This window comes from Mus caroli, chromosome 2 (assembly GCF_900094665.2).
Source record: "Mus caroli chromosome 2, CAROLI_EIJ_v1.1, whole genome shotgun sequence".
In the NCBI taxonomy this organism is placed as follows: domain Eukaryota; kingdom Metazoa; phylum Chordata; class Mammalia; order Rodentia; family Muridae; genus Mus; species Mus caroli.
Genome location: NC_034571.1, coordinates 147,167,176 through 147,189,815, shown reverse-complemented (window position 1 = coordinate 147,189,815; position 22,640 = coordinate 147,167,176). Strand labels below are relative to the sequence as shown.

Sequence of the window (22,640 nt, the reverse complement as noted above, 5' to 3'; positions counted from 1 at the left end):
GGCACATCCTTTAATCTCAGCATTTAGGAGGCAGAAACCAGTGGATGGATCTCTGAGTTCAACACCAGCCTGATCTACATACTGAGTTCCAGGACTGCCAGTTATACAGAGAAAGCCAGGCTCAAAAAAAAAAAAAAAAAAAAAAAGTAAAAATCCACAAAATAATAAGAAAAACGGCACATGTTCATTATAATAGGAGATAGAAAACAGAAAACACATCTAAAATAAATTACGAACACCTAAACACCTTTAAAGGAATGAAAACTCAACAGTGCAGGACCATTTTAATGCTGGCTTCATTAAGGCAAAGCCCTCAAGATCAATGGCCTCGGAGAAACCACACAGTACAGTGTATGAAGCCTAAGTACTGCTCCCTTTGCCTCAGAAATGCCTTGCTTGAGACTCATTTAAATAAATAATCTACTTCATTTAAAAGAAACAACCAAAAATTATAGACCACAGCATTATGTATAACTTAGATTGTATACCAGGGAAATGGCTTGCCAAAATTCTGTTGGAACAATGGCTGGGTGTGGTGATACACTCTGGGAGCAGAGGCAGTAGATATCAGAGATCGAGGCTGGTCTGGCCTCTATAGCAAGTTCCTGGACAGCTATCACTCCATATACATACACACACACACACATTCATACATGCATACATGGACAGCTAGCACTCCATATTCACTCACTCACACACACATACACACCACTTTATCAACTATTATATAGTAAACAAATAATTTATCATAGCTGGGTGATGGTGCACACCTTTAATCCCACCACTTAGGGGAAGAGGCAGGCTGATCTCTTGTGAGTTTGAGACCAGCCTGGACTACAGAGTGAGTTCCAGGACAGCCAACGATACACAGGGAAACCCTGTCTTGAAAAACCAAAAATACATATAACGATGTAACAGTAAGGTTTGGTTAAATGCTTTTAGGCAGTAAATAAATACCAAATATGGAGATCTTGAAGATGTACATGTTAAGAAAAAACAGGAAAAGAGGAAACCAGCTACGTGCTAGAGTAAACCTGGACAAAAAGTGTGATTTTATTTAATAGTTCTAATGAGCAGCTTCCACCAATATAAACTATCCTATAGAATAGTTCTATATGGCAGGAGTGTCAAAGATAAAGGCAATTACTGCCAGCACTGTCTGTAGAAGAAAGTAAACTAAATGTATGAGCTTAGGGTACTGTGCAGCCTTAGAAAGGTTTGTAAAAGGTAGGTGTGTGTATGTGTGTGTTTGGAATGAGTATGAGTGTGTTCTTATATGATCTGAGCTTTATGAGTGGGGCCTCAGATTCACAGGCTCTTGTAATGATAGTCTGGTTTTCTTTTGGGGTATGTGCGTGTGTAAAGACAGGGCCTCACTATTCAGCACGGACTGACCTGAAACTATGTAGACCAAGCTGGCATTTAATATAGAGACCCACTTGCCTCTGCTCCCCAAGTGCTGGTAGTACAATATAAGCCATCACATCTGGCAACAGCAGGTATTTAAGTGAATGGAGGAATGAATCAATGAACACACACACACTCATACATACATACACACACATATAATGTGTGTGGTATATGTAATTTATAATCATGTCTGTAGGTTTGTGCACATGAGTGTAGTGACCCATAAGGCCAGAAGAGGGTGTTGGTTCCCCAGAGTTGGAGTTAGAGGCAGTTGTGTCCTGTCTAATGTGGGCACTGGGAACCTAACCCTGTTCCTCTGGAAGAGTAGTATGTGCTCTTAATCACTAAGCCCTTGCTTCAGATCAGAATAAACATCTTTATAGTATCATGTATCATAAAGTAAACTTTATGACCAAAATTACACTAATGAGTATGGTGGCACATACCCCAAATCCCAGCATTTAGGAGGTAGAGGCAGGAGGATTGGAAGTTCAAAGTCATCCTTGGTTAAATGGCAAGTTGTGCACTATATAAGGCACAAATAAGAAAATAGTCCCACATACCAAACATATCAAAAAGGAAGCGTGCCCAGCTGCCAACAGTGGTTAGCTTGGGGGAGGGGTAAGAATGACCATGTGCACCTCCTACAGATCATGTACAACAGGGCCACATGAGTTCATTTGGAATGTTCATCTAAATATGTAGTAATTTTATGAATGCAAACAATATAGTACTGATTATAGAAATCTACCATGTATGAAAAAAACAGCACATATACACTTATGTAAATTACTCCGGGGGGCGGGGGGTCCTGTCTGGAGCACACCTTTAACCCCAAAACTTGGGAGTTGGGAGGCAGGCAGATCTTTGTGAATTCTAGGCCAGCCTGGCCTACAGAGGAACTTTCAGATATATATACACATTCTGTTGTATAAAGAACTCCCTGGTCTACAGAGGGAGATTCACACATACAGACACACAAAGACATAGACAGACAGACAGACACACAGACAACACAGACAGACAGACAGACACACACACACACACATACACACACAAATCTGGTTGTTCCTGAAGGAGACTGAAGCTGGGATTAGGGATGGATGAGAGAGCAATTTTTCACTTAGATCCTTTTGTATTAAAACTGTGAATATGCTATTTAAAATTTTAAAAATATATTGATGTATTTACTTTATATATGCAGTATGTATGACTTATGCAGGAGCCTGCAGAAGTCAGAAGTAGGTGTCAGATCTAGAAGTGGCGTTACAAACGGATGTGAGCAGACATGTGGGTGTTGGGAATTGAACCTGAATCTTCTGTAAGAACGACAAATACCCTCAATGGTTGAGCCCATCTCTACAGTTTCCTATTAAAATTTTTTTACAGGTGAGTGTTGTGGAAAATAACTGCATAGATTTGAAGCAATACTGTTTTTGATGATGTAGAGACATTCTTCGTGATACCATGAAAATCACAGACCCCTAATTGAACAATCGATGCTGGACACAACAAAAACAGAATAAGAACACCATACACAATGTACCTACGTAGTTGCCTCTAGCTCAGTGGTCCTTAACCCTCCCAATCTGCGACCCTTTAATATGGTTCCTCATGTTGTAGTGACCCCCAGCCACAAAATTATTTCCCTGTTACTTCATAACTCTAAATATCTGGTATGTGATCCCTGTGGGCTGAGACTGAGGTTGATAACCACTGTCTAGGTGATGCCAGTCTGTTTCCTTCTCAGTTGCTTAGTTTTCTGGGGCTAAAAAGATGGCTTAGTAATTAAAAGCACTGGATTTTCTTCCATAGGAGTGAATTTGACTCCCAGCACCTATATGGTGGCTCACAGGCATCAGGAAATCCAGTCCCCATCTGATGCCTCTCCAGGCACATTATACATAGACATGTATTCCCTAAGCAGCAGGCTGCAGCTGTCAAAATGGCTGCACCTCTGCTCCTGCCTCAGGAGCCCTCACAGGAGCTGCCTCAGCCATCAGGAGGTACCCCTGGTACCATGTCCTCTCTGGCCTCCCCAAACAGTTCAACAGTGATGGCACCTCAGCCAAAGCTGCCTGCAGTTGGGAAGGCCTTCCCATCCTAGCTCAATGGTCCTGATGAAGGAAAAAGGGGGCAACAAACAAACAAACAAAAACAACAAAAACAAGCCACCAATGCCTGGACAGGAAAACCTACCAATCCCAGAGCTCCCCCAAATCCCAACCAATTCTCACTCTGGAAATCTCTGCCCTGAGAAGCTCTGCCACCTAAGAAACCCTACATAAGACTTCTTCTTTGTTTAGTGTCCTGCTGCCCACTCCCCAGAGCAGAGACAGCCACCCCAGGATTCATCCCTCCACACCCTGGATTTGTCCCTGCAATGAGACTCCTGAACTACTCGGCTCAGCTGGGGATACCCTCCCTGCTGTTGAGGAGACTTCCTCTCGGAGTTGTGTGCTTCCTGGCCCCGTGCCTCAGGATGCCCTTCCATGGGACACCTTCTCCCCTCAGAGCTGTGTGGTTCCTGGGCTTCCGAGGAGTACCCACGAAACCCTTCTATAGCAGCAGGAACACTTAACAATACATACAAGCAAAACACTACTTATATACATAAAATATTTAACTTTAAAAACAAAAATAGCTTGCCCTCCAACTGCAAATCCTTTTGCCTTCGCCTTCCCAGTGCTGGAATTGCAAGCGTGCACCCGTTGTAAATAAGATTGAGGTTTGGTTTAACGACGGAAAAGGCCTTTTAAATTCTGTACACTTGTGAGGGTTAAAAGCACCACCCTGCCCCCAAAGTGGACCCCAACGCCAAACTGAACCCACAGGCGGCAGTCAAGCCTGCAGAGTTCGAATCCCCGGGACGGCTGCCTTAGGTTAGGATTCCAAGTGTGAAGATGGCCCTAATGGCCGTACCTACTTCCCAGAGCGGAGGAGGAAAGGCCACGCACGTAAGCGCTTACGCCCATGGTGCCTGCCATATGCCGGACTTCAGAAAACGTCGCAGCCCGGCCGGGGTCTCCCAACACTGACCAAAATGCAAAACTGTAATCGAGCCGGAGGGCGGGCCTCCGGGGCGGCCGCTCACAGACCAGCTTCCGGTCGCTCCGCCTCGGCTGGGACTAAAGGCCCGCATCCCCGGGTCCCGCGGGGCGACGCCCAACGACCAGAACCCCTACCGGGGGATGGCCACGCCGGGCGGCCGCAGCCCGCTATCGCCGCCTTGGGAGGACACTCACCATCTCGGACGGATCCTGCAGCTCCAAATCGCCAAGACTTAGCCGCGTTCCCCGCCCTTCTGAGCCTGCGCACAGTCCTTTGTGGAGACGGACAGATCGAGCAGCCTATCAGGGGCCAGCAGTGATGGGGCGGGCTGACGGGAGTCCGCGACGCAAGGACTCGACCCATTGGGGAAGAAGGAAGCTGCTGGGGAGAATTTCCTCTCCAGCGGTGAGGAGGAGATGTCAAGTCTTGGCGTGTTTCCAGTATTCAATCCAGGTCCCTGGGCTGAGGCCAACTGTTGCTGAACTCCCTTTGGCCCAGATTGAAGCAGAGAGCAGGAACCTAAATGAGCTGAGGACATGGGCAGCCCCGAGGTTGGGCATCCCAGGAACAAGCTCTGGGATGAATTAGTCAAGGCTGTCCTGGGCGTGTAAGATGTGGGGTCGCGAGCTCCACTGCATGCCTGTGTTTCTTGAAAGAAACTTTTTTACTTCTCTGCCCTGCCAGTTTCTCACCTCTTTAGAGGACCAGTTTTCCCAGAGACCTGTCTTGTCCTCTGGTCATTGTGTACTCTTGCAGGCTATGAAAAATATCCGGGTTTCTAGCAGAAAACCTAGCTTAAAACACTGGCATGTAATGAACCTTTGTCGCAGGAAAAGTCGCATAGCTTACCTCAATAGCCTCACTGTGTGATTGGCACCACCACTTTCTTCACGAACGTTTCTTCCCGCAATGGGACTTGCTGACACCAAGCCTGATGATCTACTTCCAAGTATCTTTTCCTCAGTGGGGTTTGCATTAAGAATGCAGCAGACATCACTAAATCAGACCAAGGATAACGGTATCTGTATTGATGTCCTGTGCACCTGTTATGATGGACTAAGGGAACATGACCTCCCTGGCATTTGCCACTAAAATCCAATCTTAAGAAAATTAAACCCATATTGAGGGATATTCTCTAAGGCAATCGTCTTCAACCCTCCTAATACTCTGACCTTTTAATTCAGTTTCTCAGGTTGTGGTGACCCCCAACCATACAATGATTTCATAACTAATTTTGTTACTGTTATGAGTTGTAATATAAATATCTGATATTCAGGATATCTGATATGCGACCCCAAAGGGGTCATGACCCACCCACATGTTGAGAACCACTGCTCCATGGCACTGAACAGCACTCTCTCCAAAAGGATGTACTGGGGTGAGGAGGATCTCAAAGTCAATCAGGTCTGGTTGGCACACAGCTGTAATCTCAGCACTTGGACGGCTGAAGCAGGATAGCAGGTTCTAGGCCAGCTTGGGCTTCACAGATGGATGCTTGTCTCCAAAGCAGAAACATAAGCAACCCCCAACAAAACAAAATCTCAAGGTCATGAAATATAATGAATGGCCACAAATGAGAACAGTGGTAGAGAAATGTGGACTCTGAGTAGGGGGTGTAATTAAGGTGCTACCACACTAATTTGTTAGTTTCAATAACTGTACCAGATCAGCTGGGGCAATGCTGGAGAAAGTTAGATTTTAAAAGTGCAGGCAACTCTAAAATTTCCTCAAAATAGCTTTTTAAAGGGCCATTAGTACATGCCTTTAACACCAGCATTCAGGATTTCTGTAAGTTTGATGGCAGCCTAATTTTCATAGTTTCAGGACAACCTGGATTACAAAGACGGTCTCAAAGCGGGGAGGGCTACTGGGTAAGAGCACTTGGTGCTCTTCTTGGGGACCTGGGTTCAATTTCCAGAACACACATGGTGGCTCATGGATTGTATGTTGAGTGTGGTGTCTGCAAAGACTGGAGGTTGGGTGTAACGGTGCACAACTTTAGGGAGGCAGAAGCAGGTGGATCTCTGCTCTGGAGGCTAGCTTCATCTACAGAGAAAGGGCCAGGACAGCCAGGGCTACTCAGGAAAACCACTTAAAAATATATCATAAACAAAGAAATGGTTACTGAACACTGGAAATAATGTATAATGTCCCTCACCTCCAGGTCTTCATTCCAAATAATTGTAGAAGTGCTAGTGTGAATGAACCCCTAGACATCCGGGGAATTAGTTAGAGCAAGGACTGTCACCTCCAGACAAGAATGCAGGATGGGGCAGCTCTGGGTGAGGATTACATTATGAAGGATTATTTGATAGGACTTGGAGTCTGAATAGACAGTAAGACTGAGTTGCCTATGGGAAGAAGGGCTTCCACTTATAATAGCAATATATTATAAAAGGGTTTTGGAGTAAGACAAAAATCCTGGATTCTATTTCGAACCCTATTTATTCTGTACATTTTATTAAAACATTTTGAGCTATTTTTCTTTAGGTAACCATGCCTCTCTGCAAATAGCCAGAAATAGAATATGTCATAGTCACCAATGTCCGGCACAGCTGCTATTGCCAGCCTGGGATGCTGTGCATATGCTGGGCTATATGAGGGAAGACAGAGAAAAGGTCTGATTTCACCAGGAAGAATAACGTCATGGCGGTTAAGTGACCTACAGATAAGACTGCAAACTGTCTAGGTATTTCCCTGAAGTTCTTAGGAAGCCTCCCTGCCTAAAGCCACTCTTTGCTGAACAGGAACTAACAAGGGACTGAGACCCTCTCCTTGAACAAAGAAGACCTAGTAGGGGCTGTAGTTTCTGTCTACCAATTGCTGTCAGACCAGCATATTAAAAAAACTCACTGAAGTTTCCTTCTGCTGGTTCAGTTTTGAAGGAAAACACACCCATCCTTTTGCCTTCTTTCCTGGCACATCAGTAGGGGACTGGATTCCCCCTAGTTCCTCTGGTCATGCCCACTTCATCACACCCAGCTTTTGATACCATCTGCATTGGTATTATTATATATTTTTGGCTGTTGTCTGTGTCTTGTCTGGCTTACCATCTTCTTGTGTTTGAACTTAAAACAAGGGGACACACTCAGATGACTCTCTGACTGTTTTCCTAGACAAATGTAGAGACTTCAAAAATAGGGCTAGAGATTCAGGGCCAGAAGTTAGAAAGGGCAGACTATCGACTTTCTGCAGGTCAGAAGGGCCAGCCTCCCAAGCCTACAGAGGGGTACCCTCAATTAGTCCACCACACACTAGGGTAGGAACAGCCAGGGAACAGACCAAACAGGAGGCAGCAGATACCACTGTGGCCCTCTCCCTTAGGACCACGGAGCCTCCAGATGACCAGGAGAACCGACCTATGCAACACTGGCCTTTTTCCACTAATGATTTATACAACTGGAAGAGGCAAAACCCCTCTTTTTCAGAAAGGCAAGAGGCTTTCATGAACCTTTTAGACTGTGATTTTCACCCATCAACATACTTGGGATGATTGCCAACAACTACTGCAGGTTTTCTTTATCACAGAAAAGAGGGAGGGCTGAAGCTAAGGAGAGGCTCTGAGTCTACTACTGCCAGACTCTAATGTCTGTTCTCCTGGCGGCTTCTCACAGCCCAACCAATTTTGACTAAAATAAGAGATGTTATACAGGAAGATAGGGAGTCCCCTGCAGGCTTTCTAGAAAGATCATGACAGCATTCCACACCTACACACCATTAAACCCACAAGTGCCAGAGAATAGGTTGGCCACTGTGATGATGGCTTTTGTCAACCAAGCTTTGCCAGACATAAATGTAAGTTACAAAGGGCCCAGCAGACTCAAGATTTGACTAAAATTCTACTTGCAGCAACAGCTAACTCCAAAACAGAGAAACAGCGATAATTGCAACTTCTGGCAAGAGACAAAAGAAGCCTACTCTTACCAATGGGGACAAGCTCTGACTCCAAAAGAATTATTGTGCATACTGTAAAGAGATGGGACATTGGATCAAGGACCAACGCACACCCCCCCACCCCAAAAAACAGAGGAGGGTCAAGTGAAAGTGATGGAAATAGAGGAGCTAAGTGACTAGGGGAGATAGGGTTCAGTCCCTCTCCCTGGACCTAGAGTAACCAATAAGGTGGAGAGGAAACCCAACAAATTCTTAGTGGATACAAGAGCCCAATCTGGTTCTCACAGAGACTTAGTGCAAGTCCTCTGGCTACCCAAGAAGTTGGCAATTGTACATTGCCCCAGCCATCAAGAGGTAACTAGAGGGCACGTGCAGCCGCAAAGGCCACCACCCCTAATCCCTTGCCAACTCTGGCCTTTCAGTTGCCAGATCCTATATTCTAAGGAGGGCATTGCTTATATCAGAAATAAACTACCTATATCTCACAAGCCGAGAGGCTAGGGCATGCCAGGCATCTATAAGCTACACTTGCTTGACACCCTCACTTGGAACCTGCTCCAGCACATTCATGAGATGACCCACCTGGGTACACGGGAAACAGAACTCATTCGACATGTGAATTTAAAAATTATTCATCTAAGATCTTTGATAGAACAAATTGCCTCCAAGTGCCTTACCTGCAAGCTTACCAACGTGGGCAATCAGCCCAAAGAAAAGGGCTCCTGACAGAGAGGCGCCAAACCGGATGCCCACTGGGAAATGAACTTCACTAAGGTAAAACCAGGCAAATATGGATACAGATATTAGTACTTGTAGATACTTTTTCAGGATGGACTGGGGCCTTCCCTACTAAACATGAAACTGCTTAGACAGTGATCAAGAAGATATTAGAAGATATCCTTTCCAGGTATGGTATGGCTGTCATGCTGAGCTCTGATAATGGACCTGCCTTCACCGCTCAGGTAACCCAGGGAATGGCCAAGGCCATAGGGGTGGGTTGGAAATTACATCGTGCTTATAAGCTCCAAAGCTCTGGAAAGGTAGAGAGGATGAATAGAACTCTAAAAGAGACCCTTACCAAATTGACCATAGAGACTGGTGGGACTGGGCGGTTCTTCCCCCTTTCACCCTCTATAGGGTCAGGAACACATCTTACACGTTGACCCTAACCCCCTTTGAGATCATATATGGGAGGCCCCCTCCCATAATTCCTAACCTGAAATTAGAGGTATTAACTGAGTTTGCTAGTAGACAAATTCTTGATTTTCTCGAGACTCTTGCTCACATGCAGAAGGAGCTGTGGCCCTACCTACTCTGCACAACCACCAGCCCTGTGATTGGGTGTTCACCAAGTGATATCAAAGACAATCCATGGAATCACGTTGGAAAGGACCATATATAGTTGTGCTGACTTCTCCCATTGCTCTCTCTCAAAGTTGACAGGATTGTTACTTGGATTCATCACACTCATGCTTGCCTAGCCAACCCTCATTCAGATCTGGAGGATGTCACACCCTAGCAGACATCCATCTAAAACTCAATGTTCCTAGGTTTGTTTCTTGTTCTAGCTTCTTCCACCTTTCCAGATACCAACCCATGTCGGCCTTGGAATTTGAGTCCTAAGCGATGCATTCACTGGAACATCCTCGCCCAGTCAAATAAGACAGTTCCCCTTGGAACTTGGTTCTCCAATCTTACCTTCAATCTCAAATCATTAATTCAGAATGGCAGGGTAGACAGCTTTATCCACAAACTCCATTTTTATGTTTGTCCAGGCCATAAGAACAAGATAAAAACTTGGAGGGACAAGTGTGGGGGTGCCAAGGGATATTTCTGTAAGTCTTGGGACTGGGTGAGCACAGAACGCCTTTGGTAGATGGCCTCAATTCCAGATGACCTCATAATGGTAGTTTGGAATCCTGGGGGGCCTTCCTTGTGATAAAATATATTTTCATAATGGGGTGTGGGACAGACCCTGTATGTAACCCAATACTTGTTTGCTTTATGGAAGAAAGGAAAAAGGGTACAGATTGGGAGGCAGGTAAGACTTGGAGCCTAAGGATTTATACCAATGTTCACGGATGATGTGGGTGCTCTTTCTACTATAAAATTAAATAGACAAGTGTTCCAGTCCACTTCATTTGGTATGGGACCCAATCCAATAATGGCTCCACCACACCCTGCACATTATCCTCTTGCACCAGGTTCCAGTTCAGATACCCAAACATCAGGCAATCAGACCAATGAAGAGCCAAACCTCTTCAATTTGCTGGAAGCTATTTATGAGGTTCTAAATGTTATCCACAGTGAATGAACTTCTGATTGCTGGCTATGCCTAAGTGCTAAGCCCCACCCCAAGGGGCAAGGGTTATGCATAGGTCACCAAGTACCCCAGTGGTACTCACACCTGTCTGTTCAGACTGTTCTGTGGGACTACTGAAATGGTTATTATTTAGTCCAGCCAGAAGGTGCCTGGTGGGCCTGTTCAACAGGTTTAACCCCTTGCATCCACACTTAAGATGTATCTATTTCTTATGTGTGGTACACTGGTACACTGTAGCTGTCTTCAGACACACCAGAAGAGGGCATCGGATCCCATTACAGATAGCTGTGAGCCACCATGTGGTTGCTGGGAATTGAACTCAGGACCTCCAGCCCCACATGGAGGCTCTTCATGCCTCCTCTGACTTCTAAGTCCTACTCAAGCCAGTCCCTAGGGTCTTACTATTCCTGAGAAGTAGTTCTCAGCCACCTCACTCCAAGTCCTCACAGCAGGTTTAAGAGGGAACCCCTTACAGCTCTCTATCATTTTGCCAACCCTCCTAGGCATCGGCATCACAGAAGCTATAAGAACAGGGGCCACTGCTTTGGTATTACACGGTGCACACTACTGCTCCTTATGAGGGGCCATTGATGGAGATGTCCAAAGATTAGAGAAATCGATGACAGCCCTAGAAAAGTCAATCTCTTTCGTAGCTAAAGTGGTTTTGCAAAGTCGCAGAGGCTTAGACTTCCCACAAGGAGGGATTTGTGTAGCCCTATGAGAAGAATGCTGTGCGCATGCAGGTTACATGGGAGTTGTCAGAGAAAACATGGCCGAACGGGCAGCTAGAAGGAGAACATTCTATGGGATTGTATGAAAGTTTATTCAAGGGGTCCCCCTGGCTAACTACACTGGTATCTTCTCTGACTTGGACACTCCTGTTACTGTTGGACCTTGTATTCTTATTAACTTTGTCAAAGACTGAGTCAATACTGTCCAACTTATAGTACTTAGGCCTCATTATCAATTATTAAACCTTGAGGTCGTGGTAACTACTCAAGCCCCACGATTGGGCCCTCTTAGGTACTTGTGAAGAGGGGAATGAAGGGCCCATCCAGCTAATTCTGTTTTGTGTTCACACTCCATCTTATACCCAGCTTGTCCTCAGTTTGAACTTGGTAACTGGAAAAAAAACACAGCTTATTCTAGGAATGAAGATACCCCCCCCCCACACACACACACACCAGCTCCCAAGTAACTGCCACTCCATGCTTGATATGGGAAATGCCCAGTGTAATTTCCAGGGCTAATGAGTTAACCACAATTTAATATGTATAGCAAAGTTTATGATGCTAGCTAAAATTTTTCTGCAATGTATGCTTTCTGAAGTGTCATCCAATCATGTAACTGTCAGGTTGGAAAGCCCTTACCCAGTTTAAACTGTATAAAAGGCAAGGCTGACACCAGCTCAGAACCTTCTGTACCCATCCACTGCATTGGAGAGGCTGGAGGGTCTGAGAATGAGCTTTTGAATAAAGACTCTCTGCTTCTGCATATGACTTGGATTCCTGGTGGTCTCTGGTGGTCTGTGGGGGCCCCATAGTCTGGGCACAACAGTATACAATACATTGTGGTTACACTTAACCTCTCATCCAAGTCCCCTCCCACCTTCTCCAGCCGTCCGGGGTCTAGCTCTCACCCCACTATCATGGATTGAATTTGAGCCTCCTATGTAGTCTTGAGTGTGATACCACCCACTGTAACTCACCAGGCAGGTATGTTTTGTCTTTTGAGACAGGATCTCACTGAATTTAGAGTTTACCTACTAGTCAGCTATGGTGCCTATCAGGCCAGAGGGCTTCAGGAATCTGTTCTCTCTGCCAGTGCTGGCCAGTCACTGTACTAGGCTGTTACATGAGTACAGTAAACCCAAATTTATGTCACAATGCTTGTGTGGCAGACATTTTACTGACTGAATCATCTCCCCAGTCTAAACATCACAGACCAGTTTTTATTGTATGAGAAAGGCAATTCCAACGAAGGCCATTGCAGTTAGCCTCATCCAGCTGCCCCTGAGTAGCAGCTCTGCACTTCTCTACAACCTCACAGCCCAGACAGGCTGCTGACAAGCCACTATAAAAGATGTCACGTGCAAGTGATATACACCATTTCCCTTAAAAAACCAAACCAAACCAAACCAAAACAAAACAAAAAAACAGAAAAAGTATGCAAAATGAAGGACTCAAAAAACCTTTAATTGTAACTAGTCTTACAACCTCTTGAAGGACTTTAGAAACCTGGCTCGCTATGATGTGTGGTCACCTGAGCATTTTAAATCACAGTCTGAGAGAGCAAAGGGAGGCTAGGTCAGCACAGGGACAGACAGTGTCCCATTCCCTGGCTTACCTAATGAAAACACTGACAGACAAACATTTGAAAGTCTAAAGGAAAAACAGGAAGGGTTGATGGTAGCTGGAAATACCAACAGTACTGCAAAGAATTAGTGAATCTTAAAGAAATTTAGATCCCAAACAGGCAAAAATATTACCCTGATAACATGTCAAGTAATTTAACCAGATAAGTAAAACATGGCAGAGAGGGCTGGGTGAGAGCTCTGTGGGCAGACGAGCCAACCCCTGGGTGAGGAGTCAGCACCCCAATCCCCCCCACACACACCCCAGACAAGGGTTTCTCTGTGTAGCCCTGGCTGTCCTGGAACTCACTTTGTAGACCAGGCTGGCCTCGAACTCAGAAATCCACCTGCCTCTGCCTCCCAAGTGCTGGGATTAAAGGTGTGCGCCACCACGCCCGGCTGCACCCCAATTTTAACAGTTACTCTAAGTCTTAGGAAACTGAATTCTGCGCATGAAGATGGTAGAAGGCCGAAGGAGTTCACAACTGTCAGCTCTATCACTCCACTGGACGAGAGCCCCGAGCTCTTCCATCTGGACCCTGTGGAACCCACCAAAAGAGCAGACGAAAAGGCAAATGCTCATTTTACTCTGTTTTTATTTCAATGTAACATGCAGTAAGAAAAAAAAAAAAACTTAACAGATTGATTAGCATTTACGATGCTTACAGAGAAAAAGGTCTTAAAAGCAACTTAGTCCAGATTTAAGGAAAATCGCTAATTAAACATTCACAATAAATCTATTCCCAAATACTCATTTTGGACCAAAATTTGAGAGCATCTGGTAAATATGTCTGCTGTTTAGGTGCATTATCTTATATACGCTCTGATTCCTGGGATATCCAGCCCCCGTTTTTCTAACACAGCAGGGAAGACATATACATGTGATCAATTAAATTAAAGGAAGAAATGGAGTTGGGAGACTCCAGGGCTGCAAAAATATATACAAGCATTTACCTTTTCCAGAACTAAACGTTTCTTCCATAAAAATATTAAATAGCCAAGCCCTATAGAACTAGGGCCAGGACTACTTCAAATATAACTTCTGTATTTTAAAAATATAGGGCAGAAAGCCTTTTGGATGATATTTATACATTTTCACATAATATTTCTAGGTCCCTAAATGAATCATGAAGCATTATGCAGAATCAACAAAGTCTATTTTCTTACATTATCTCTTAATTTAATCTCATAAATCTCTAGTGAATATGGTAGATAACTATGTTTTAGTACAAGAATTGGATTCAATAGGAAGTCTTTGTAGAAGGCTTAATATTTATAGCCATTTATTACCAAAGTTCAGGCCTATGTAGTGAATGGGTAGTTGGCAGACATTCGCTCTGTAAGACAAAGCAATTAGCATATACATTTTTTTTAACCCTACCAACAAAAAGGCAGAGATTTCCTACTTTGGAAAGAACTAGGGCTTCTAGAGATGACCTGTATTTCTTGTGGTATTAGGGTGAAAAGAGGGCTGGGGAGGAGCTGAGCTCTCCCTTCACTGGTCACTGCTTGAGGAGGCAACCCGTCTGTCACGTCTCTGCTGAGGATGGCAGTGTTAAGGAGCACAGCTGCACGAGTTCAAACTGTCCCAGGATGAGAACAGGATGAGCAGCTAGGGACACAGAAACACTTTCTTTCCTATGGGACAGGGGTTTGTCACACTCGGTGTTCTTGGCTTTATGCTATGCCACCAACACATTTCAAGGTCCCCATTAGAGAAATAAGGCTGATTTTGGGATTTGGCTACAATAGGGACTCACCTGGCTGAGGTTTCATCTTGCTGCCCAAAAAGTCTGTGGCAGCAACCATCCTGACAGTCTAATGCTAAGCCAAGGTAAATTACCTACAGAGAAGGTCAAAGTGCATTCATCAGTTACTAAAGGAGCAGTCTAAGATAAAGGAGTCATGGAAAGAAAAGGGAAATCTACAATTTTTAGGGGTGAGAAAAATATTGTAGATCAGGACCATGTAAGAGGGTAGACACGGCTACTCCTGAGTGTCAGGAGTGGAGTGTGAAGACAGCGCAGCTGTGTGGCTGCTGGACGCTGTTGTGACTGCAGAGTCTGCACCACTGACCTCCATTTGTGTTAGGAAATGGTTGCAACTTGAATAGTTTAGCAATAATGAAATGTAACTAAGGCGTTGGATTACGTCAACACCGTAAAGCTTCAATTTATGTGTAGGATTTAAAAATCAAGAATGATCTTAGATGAATTCATCTGAACTTATTTTAATTCTAGGTTAATTTCTAAAAACGTGAAGGAACCACAGTGCTGATACTGTTTGTAAAGTTTAGTATTTGCAAGGCAATAGAACAATTACAAACTGAATGAAGAGAGGTATGGTCATATGTTGGCGGGGACCAAGTTTTCCCTGAATTCAAATAGACAAAACTACTTTGTAGAAAAATGCAAGTCCTGCGTCACTTCCAGGAATAGCATCAGAACGGTGCACTGATTCATGCTCCAGGAATGAAAAACAACAGTCAGGCCAGGCTGGGACGAGCGGGAGAGCACAAGCAGCAGCTGCTCATGTGCCCAGACACTGAGTTAAGCTTGCACCTCTGAGCGAGGCTTTAGAGGAAGACCTTGTGTATTGCGTTTCCTAGATGTCCCTGCAGAATCCTTTACAACACCCACTAAGAGACCTACGCCCAAGTGAGACTTCGGACATACAGCAAACTGTTGTTAAGGGAACAATCTAGTGGAATAAGACGAGGGAAATTTCCTCGCTGTGTTAAATCTCATGTTAAGTTTCTGACTACAGTTTGTAGATCTGCTTTCTGGAAACGTTGAGTGGAAATCCAGAATGACTGGAAGATCTCAACGATAACATTAATTTACTTACTCTCAGGTAACTCTCTAGTCACAGTCCAAGTTTACAATAAGATGTGCAACAGGCAGAGAAGGAAGGGGACAGACACTGCAGACAAGTCCCTGGCCTCTGGTAGCTTAAGGTCTAAACAATTACTCTTGTCCAAATCCTTCAGTTTCTTCAATGGCAAATAACAGCTTTTCCTTCAGCTGCTCATAGCTCTTGTAAGGTGGGAGGTCCAGGCGGTTAAAACTGAAAGAAAGAATTGTTGGCTTGAGAAAAGGAAAGATACAAAGATGCACACAGGCAGTGCCCCACAGCTGCACCTCAGAGGTCTGATGATGTGCGCCTGAATCACGCAGCCTTCAAGCAACTGCCTTTTACCTTTCCAAGATTCATGCCAGAGAGCAACACCCATCCCTGTGGTAGACTCAGAAACAAGCACACAGCACCATGCAGGTGCTTAGCAGACCCTCAGGAAATGCCAGTCTTCTCATGATGTCCCAACTACCCACTGTAGACCAGTGGTCAGCAATCTTACTGTAAATGGCCATACATGAAACACTTCAGATTTTGAAGGCGGTTTTAGGTATATCACGTTAGAATAAGAAATGATAGTCCAGCTGTGGTGATGCAAGCCTTTAATCCCAACACTCAAGAGGCAGAGGCAGATGGACAACCTCTGTGCATTTTAGGCCAGCCTGGTCTATATAGTAAGATCTGTCTCCAAAAAATCCAGACAAATAAACTAAAATAAAAACGACTCTCATCTAATACTTTGTTTCTTCTAGAGTTTTCTGTTCTATTCTTAGCTGTGAATTTCTCCAGCCTAGCTGTAAGATTTTTTTAGCAGGGTCAGGTTTTTGTATGTTATAGCCCAGGCTGCCCTCATACTCACTATATAGTTGAGTGTGATCTTGGACTTCTAGCCCTGTTGCCTTTTTACTTCTAAGCACTGGAATTACAAACTTTATGCCACCATCCCCTGTTTGAACAGTATCTTCACACTTGTGCAATACTGTCTTTATAAGGTAGCAATGAGTCTGTCCTAAAGATACTTTTAGAACAAGAGCTAGGTGAATGCTCAACCAGAGAAGAAAAAAGATTACTCAAAATGGAAGATAAACTTATGAGTTTTGTTCCCTCTTTGTCAGCATGTTTGTGAAGAGCTGGTCAATTAAAACATACGTGAACAACATGAGTGCAAAGTCAGTTATATTCTTAGATGGCTCAGCATAATCAGTTATATTCTCAGATGGCTCAGCAGGTCAGATGACCCAAGTTAAATCCCTGGGACCCATGTGGTGCAAATGAAGGAACTCCCTCATGGCTCTCCACATGTACAAGTGTAATAGAAAATCTACTTTATGTATCTGTTTGTCTGTGTTGATTACATGCTACATTTGTGTGGTGCCCTTTGAGGCTAGAGTGGAGTTGTAGGTGGGGATGAGTCACGTAAGAGCCATCTCCCCAGCTCATTTTTTAAAAATCTCCAAAACTGAGCATAGTGGTCCACATCTTGCCAATAAACTCAGAATATTAAGGATGGGGCAAAAGGATCCTAAGTTTGAGATTGACCTGGGCTACATCATGAGACCCTACCTTAAACAAATAAAAAACCTAATTCCTTCCTAGGCTGGTGAAATGGCTCAGCTGGGGAAGTGCTTACTGCCTCGGGTTCAGATGGTGAAGAAGAAACTGACTGACTCTTGAGCGTCCTCTGACCTCCTACCACATGTTGCAGTCTCCATGCCCACACACATCAGATATGCAGACAATCAAATAGGCTCATGAATGTAAAAAATGTTTTACATTAAAATCAAATCTCCTTTCTGTAGTAGAACCAAGTTTAATCTTATCCCTGACTAGCTCACAAACATGTGAGACTCAGACAATGGTTACTTTATTTGGCTTTGACCATTACTGAGGAGCAACCTCTCATCTACCTCTCAAACTGCGGGCCTGGCTACACCCGCACCCCCCCCCCCCCAAGTGGTGTTTCTCAGATACTTGCTGGTTCTCCTGGCCAGGAGTGCGCTAGTGCTCATGGTCCATCTCCTGGAATGGCTCACATCCTTTCTCCTCATTCTCTCTAGCTTCTCCACCCCCAACCAGGTAACTCAGAACCCACCTGTTTTATTTAACCATCAGTTTTAAATTGAGGAACAAGGTTTGCACAACAAAAGCCTGTAAAAGTGGGGATTTACACATAGGTCTAGACCTTAGGATACAAAATTTAGCATTAGAATACATAGCAACATACCAAACCTCAACAGCTCAGTGTGGAGCTAGCTCCCTTCTCCTGACACTGTCTTTTCTGCCTGCTGCCAGTGTCCCCTACAAAATGGACAGTGTGTCCCTAGAGGTATTATACAAAATAAACAATTTACACCCCCTCCCCCCAAAAAAACCCAAGAAACCATTTACAATAGTGCCATATAATTTATATCTATCTATCTATCTATCTATCTACCTACCTATCTATCTATCTATTTTTGAGACAGGGCTTCTCTGTATAGCCCTGGCTGTCCTGGAACTCTATCTATCTATCTATCTATCTATCTATCTATCTATCTATCTATCTATTTATTTATTTATTTTTGAGACAGGGCTTCTCTGTATAGCCCTGGCTGTCCTGGAACTCACTGTGATATACACTGTAACTCCTTACATTCAGTACAATAAGCCAGTTGAGAGAAGGATCTGATTCCAAGTTAAAAAGTACTTGACTTAAAAAGTACTTGACTCTACCAAAGTCCCAGAGACAAAAAGAAGACTGTCATGAGGAGCTGGAGATTACAAGTGTGTGCTTAGTGAGCACACAGCAGCCACTGGAGGACAGGGAAGCCTTCCCAGCTGTGTTAGCCCATTTATTAGCACTAAACGCCACATGCCTATAATGGTTAAAATCCAAATATGCTTGACAGCAGACTGAATTCCAATATAAACTAACTGTACCTGAAATCAAGACTACAAAAAAGAAAAAAAGGAAAATGAGATCAAGACTGGTTGATTTTTAGTTTAGTGCATTTTTGGAAATGAGGTTAAAGTGCATTTTAAAACAGAAAACAAGGTCTAGGAATATAGCTCTGTCAGCAGAAGGCTTGCCTAGTATGTGCAAATGCCTGGGTTCAATTTCCAGTACTGCAAAAAGAAAACCAAAAAGAAGTATAATCCTGTTTACCATATTGCTAAGAAAGGATTCTTAAATTCAAACTTCATTTCTTGTTACAGAGAAAAAGTACAAGAATTCTAAATCCCATGTTTAAACTTTGAGAGGCAGAAAAAGGTGTGCACGGCAAAAGACAGGCAGGGATTGTCTTGAGTTGGAGGGTATACTCCACAACAACTGCAGGGCTGCTTGCCTTACCCTGCAAGTCTACTGAATATCCTGAACTCACAATGGGTTACATTGCCTGGTATACTAGAAACCCCAGCATTCGGGAAGTAGAAAGACGAGGCTGTTGAAGGCGGCATGAGCTATGGAATCCTATCTCAAAGGGGGGTGTGGGGCACTGCTGAAATAGCACAGAGGTTAAGAGCTCTTGCTGCTCTTCTGGAGGGCCTGGGGACAACTGCCAGCAGCTGCACTGGGTGGCCAGGACACCTGCGACTTAAACATGATGCACATACACTAATACAGCCACACACACACCCAAATACAAATAAATAAATTTTATATTGGGTGATACATAAATTCTGCCTTGGTAAAGTTGTTAAGCTATGGGGAAATTATTTAAATTATGCCATTACTAGTAAGTAGACAGAGGCTAAATGAATAAAAGACTGTTTTCTACATTTCTGATTTTGCTTACCAAGTATGGCTTCTGGGTAACCAATTTTCTTTGCCAACTTTTTCGATGCAGAACTTCTGTGGTCCATTACTCCCTAGAACATAATGAAAGTACAAAGCTTGTTGGTTCAGAAATTCTTTATGCTTCCCAGTTCAACAGCAGTATTGCCATTCAGAATCACGGATGCCCAGGCCCTCTCCCAATCCTACTGCAGTAACAACTCTAGGAACAGAGGCCACTCTACACATTTTAACAAGCTTCCAGGCACTTCCGAAAAGTGATGAAATTCGAGAATCATTTTGTTAATGTATACCAAGAGGAAAACCTGCAGCTTTATTTATCATCCCTTAGCTAGAATAGCACAATCACATATTTAATAACAGCTCACATAAAAATACATAAATATCCAACTGTCAAAACTTTACCCCATGAATTCAACAGGAAGGCCTGTGCTCACAGACCCTGTACAACTGAGCTTCAGATGGGCGCTCACCTCTCCACAATGCTCTCTTGTTAGATACAGCTGTGCTGCTCAGCAGCACCAAGTACTGCTTCATTAACCGGACACTATAGCTCCCTGGGGAGCACTCACTGGTGATTAAAGTGACTGGTAGTGCTGCTGGCTTTTTTGAACTAGATGGTCAGGAAACTAAACGTTCTAAGTATATAGGACAGCCATGCACAAAAAGTTCTTGTGTCCTACTGACTAAATCCAGAATAACAGAGATTAGTAGTTCTTTGTGTCTGTAACAATGAGTCCTGTTCACTAGCAGTGATATATCCCAGTGAGATAAGGGAACAGCAATGGTTATCACAAAACAAGGACTGTAAGAAAATGTTCTGGACAGAGAAGATGGTCACTCACTTTGCATGCTTCCTTCCATTCACTACAGTATCTCTAACTACAGAGACAAGCAGGCAACAGCTCCATTAACATAGAACAGAGAAGATTTTGACATTCAGTAGAATCCCATGTGTCATAATGGGCACTGCCATGACTGCTTTTTCAAATTAGATGAAACAGTAATACATCCAACTTGAAGCCTGAGGCCTGTAATCTCAGTTCTGGGAAATACTATACGAAGACCAGGTCAAAGCCAGCCTCTCCTGCAGCTGAGGCCAGCCCCAGTTATCTGTCTAAGAAAATAAGTGAAGAGGAAGAAATAGAAAAGAATGTAACATACTTAAATTTTTTTTAAAAAATATATTAGATTCATGGAGAATTTTTTTTATTGTTGTTTTGTTTTTTTCGAGACAGGGTTTCTCTGTGTAGCCTTGGCTGTCCTGGAACTCACTCTGTAGACCAGGCTGGCCTCGAACTCTTGAGGCCTCTGCCTCCCAAGTGCTAGGATTAAAGGCGTGTACCACCACTGCCCGGCCTCATGGAGAAATTTTATGGAAGAAAAACACAATAATAATAATAATGCAGGCATAGGTTGTTTGTATGTATTCACTTGTGTGAATAATAAAAATAATATAATAATAATACATGGTATATGTGTATATGCACTTGCATGCATGCCACAGTGCACAACTGGAGGTCAGAACTTTGTAGAGTGTTTCTTTCCTTCTACCTTAATGTGAGTTCCTGGAAATTAATTCAAATTATCAGGCTTGTAAAATGTCTTTATCTGTTGAGACATCTGATTAGCCCTAAGAAGATAAAACAAACACACACATACACATATTTAATTTTTTATATTATTTTAGATATATGGGTGTGTTGTCAGAATTAGCCTTGTGTACCGGGTGAGTCTGGAGCCAGTCTAGGGTACATGAGAGCCTGTCTTTTTTTTTTTTTTTTTTTTTTTTTTTTTGGTTTTTTCGAGACAGGGTTTCTCTATGTAGTCCTGGCTGTCCTGGAACTCACTCTGTAGACCAGGCTGGCCTCGAACTCAGAAATCCGCCTGCCTCTGCCTCCCAAGTGCTGGGATTAAAGGCGTGCGCCACCACGCCCGGCATGAGAGCCTGTCTTATAAAATAGGGGAAAAAATGTACTGAGGTATGAACTAAAACATCACCTTTAAGTCCATAAAATCCAGGTCAATCACGGCTGGTTAAAACAGGTACACCTGCTGTTGTGTCTGATCTGTTGCATACACAATTATCTCACGGCAACAAGGCAAGCAGTCTCCAACAAACCCCCCTGTATACGCACCCATGAGGTCCGCAAATCCGCCCACTGGCAGTCGGCAGGTCCCAGTGACAAACTGCAGGAGTCTCATCCTCTTCTCGTTATCAATTTCTTTAACAAACTGTTAATATCACATTTAAGGAGAAATGCGAGTCATACATTACTGAACAAGAAAGGAAAATGATCATTTCAGATCTTAAAAGACCGTGAGGTGTCAACAACACTGGACAGCAAATTTACCCATGCCCATCAGAGTGTCAGCAGCCTTCCTTACTAGATCTCAGGACGGTTTCTGAAGGCTCCTGCGAGGCCTCACAGCTCCCTCCTTGTGCAGCACAAAGGTCTATTGTTCTAGGGCAGCCGTTCCTGCTCTTTATACTGGCTGTCCTATAGCACACTCCTGTAGTTATGCAAGACACAAATGCCTAGCTTGAATAAATTTCTTCATTTCATAATCAAATCAAATCAAGCTCATGAAACCCAAACCCCCTTCCTCAAAATTTTAAGTGATTTGTAAGCTACATGTAGCCAAAACTGTTTTTTTGTCTTTATCTCTAGGTCTAAGTATAAGGTATCCAGCAGATGCTTCTATACTGTAGAAATATATTTTGTAAGAAATTATTTCTCCTATTTACTAACGTCAATTATTTATTCAGTTAGTTTTTGAGACAGGGTCTCTTGTAGTCCAGAGTACCCTCAAGCTTGCTATATAGCCGAGAATGTCCTTAAAACTTCAAAATCGCCCTGTTTTAGCCTCAAGTGCTCAGAAAATAGATATAAGCCACTAAAGCTGGTTCTCCTGTCAATGATTTCACCTCATCTTTGTGGTTTTTGTTGTATTGGTTCTTTTGGTTTTTTTTTTTTTTT

At 43.7% G+C, this 22,640-nt stretch overlaps 2 protein-coding genes and 1 long non-coding RNA gene across 5 annotated transcripts in view; all 3 read right to left on the bottom strand.

Annotated features, from left to right (window-relative positions):
- Positions 1–4,755, bottom strand: part of Dynlrb1 (dynein light chain roadblock-type 1) — a 23,290-nt gene extending 18,535 nt beyond the window's left edge. The window contains exon 1 of the mRNA XM_021181300.2: positions 4,656–4,755. Coding sequence (XP_021036959.1) covers positions 4,656–4,658 — 3 coding nt within the window. The 5' untranslated portion in view covers positions 4,659–4,755. The remainder of the gene's footprint in view (positions 1–4,655) is intronic.
- Positions 4,756–4,891: 136 nt separating this feature from the next.
- Positions 4,892–10,414, bottom strand: LOC115029754. The gene is made up of 3 exons (XR_003835318.1): positions 10,054–10,414; positions 5,311–5,457; positions 4,892–4,948 (listed from the first exon to the last, which is right to left on the bottom strand). It is a non-coding gene; the product is annotated as an uncharacterized LOC115029754 (long non-coding RNA).
- A 3,196-nt stretch (positions 10,415–13,610) lies between these two features.
- Itch (itchy E3 ubiquitin protein ligase) overlaps positions 13,611–22,640 on the bottom strand; it is a 123,673-nt gene continuing 114,643 nt past the window's right edge. For 2 of the 3 annotated variants that reach the window (XM_021182181.2, XM_021182171.2), the window contains 3 exons: positions 21,798–21,894; positions 19,661–19,733; positions 15,067–16,097 (listed from right to left, as the gene is read on the bottom strand). In XM_021182181.2, the coding sequence (XP_021037840.1) occupies positions 15,998–16,097; positions 19,661–19,733; positions 21,798–21,894 (270 nt within the window). In that variant the 3' untranslated portion in view covers positions 15,067–15,997. Of the gene's footprint in view, positions 16,098–19,660; positions 19,734–21,797; positions 21,895–22,640 lie in introns of all 3 variants that reach the window. The other variant, XM_021182162.2, reaches the window with a different exon arrangement.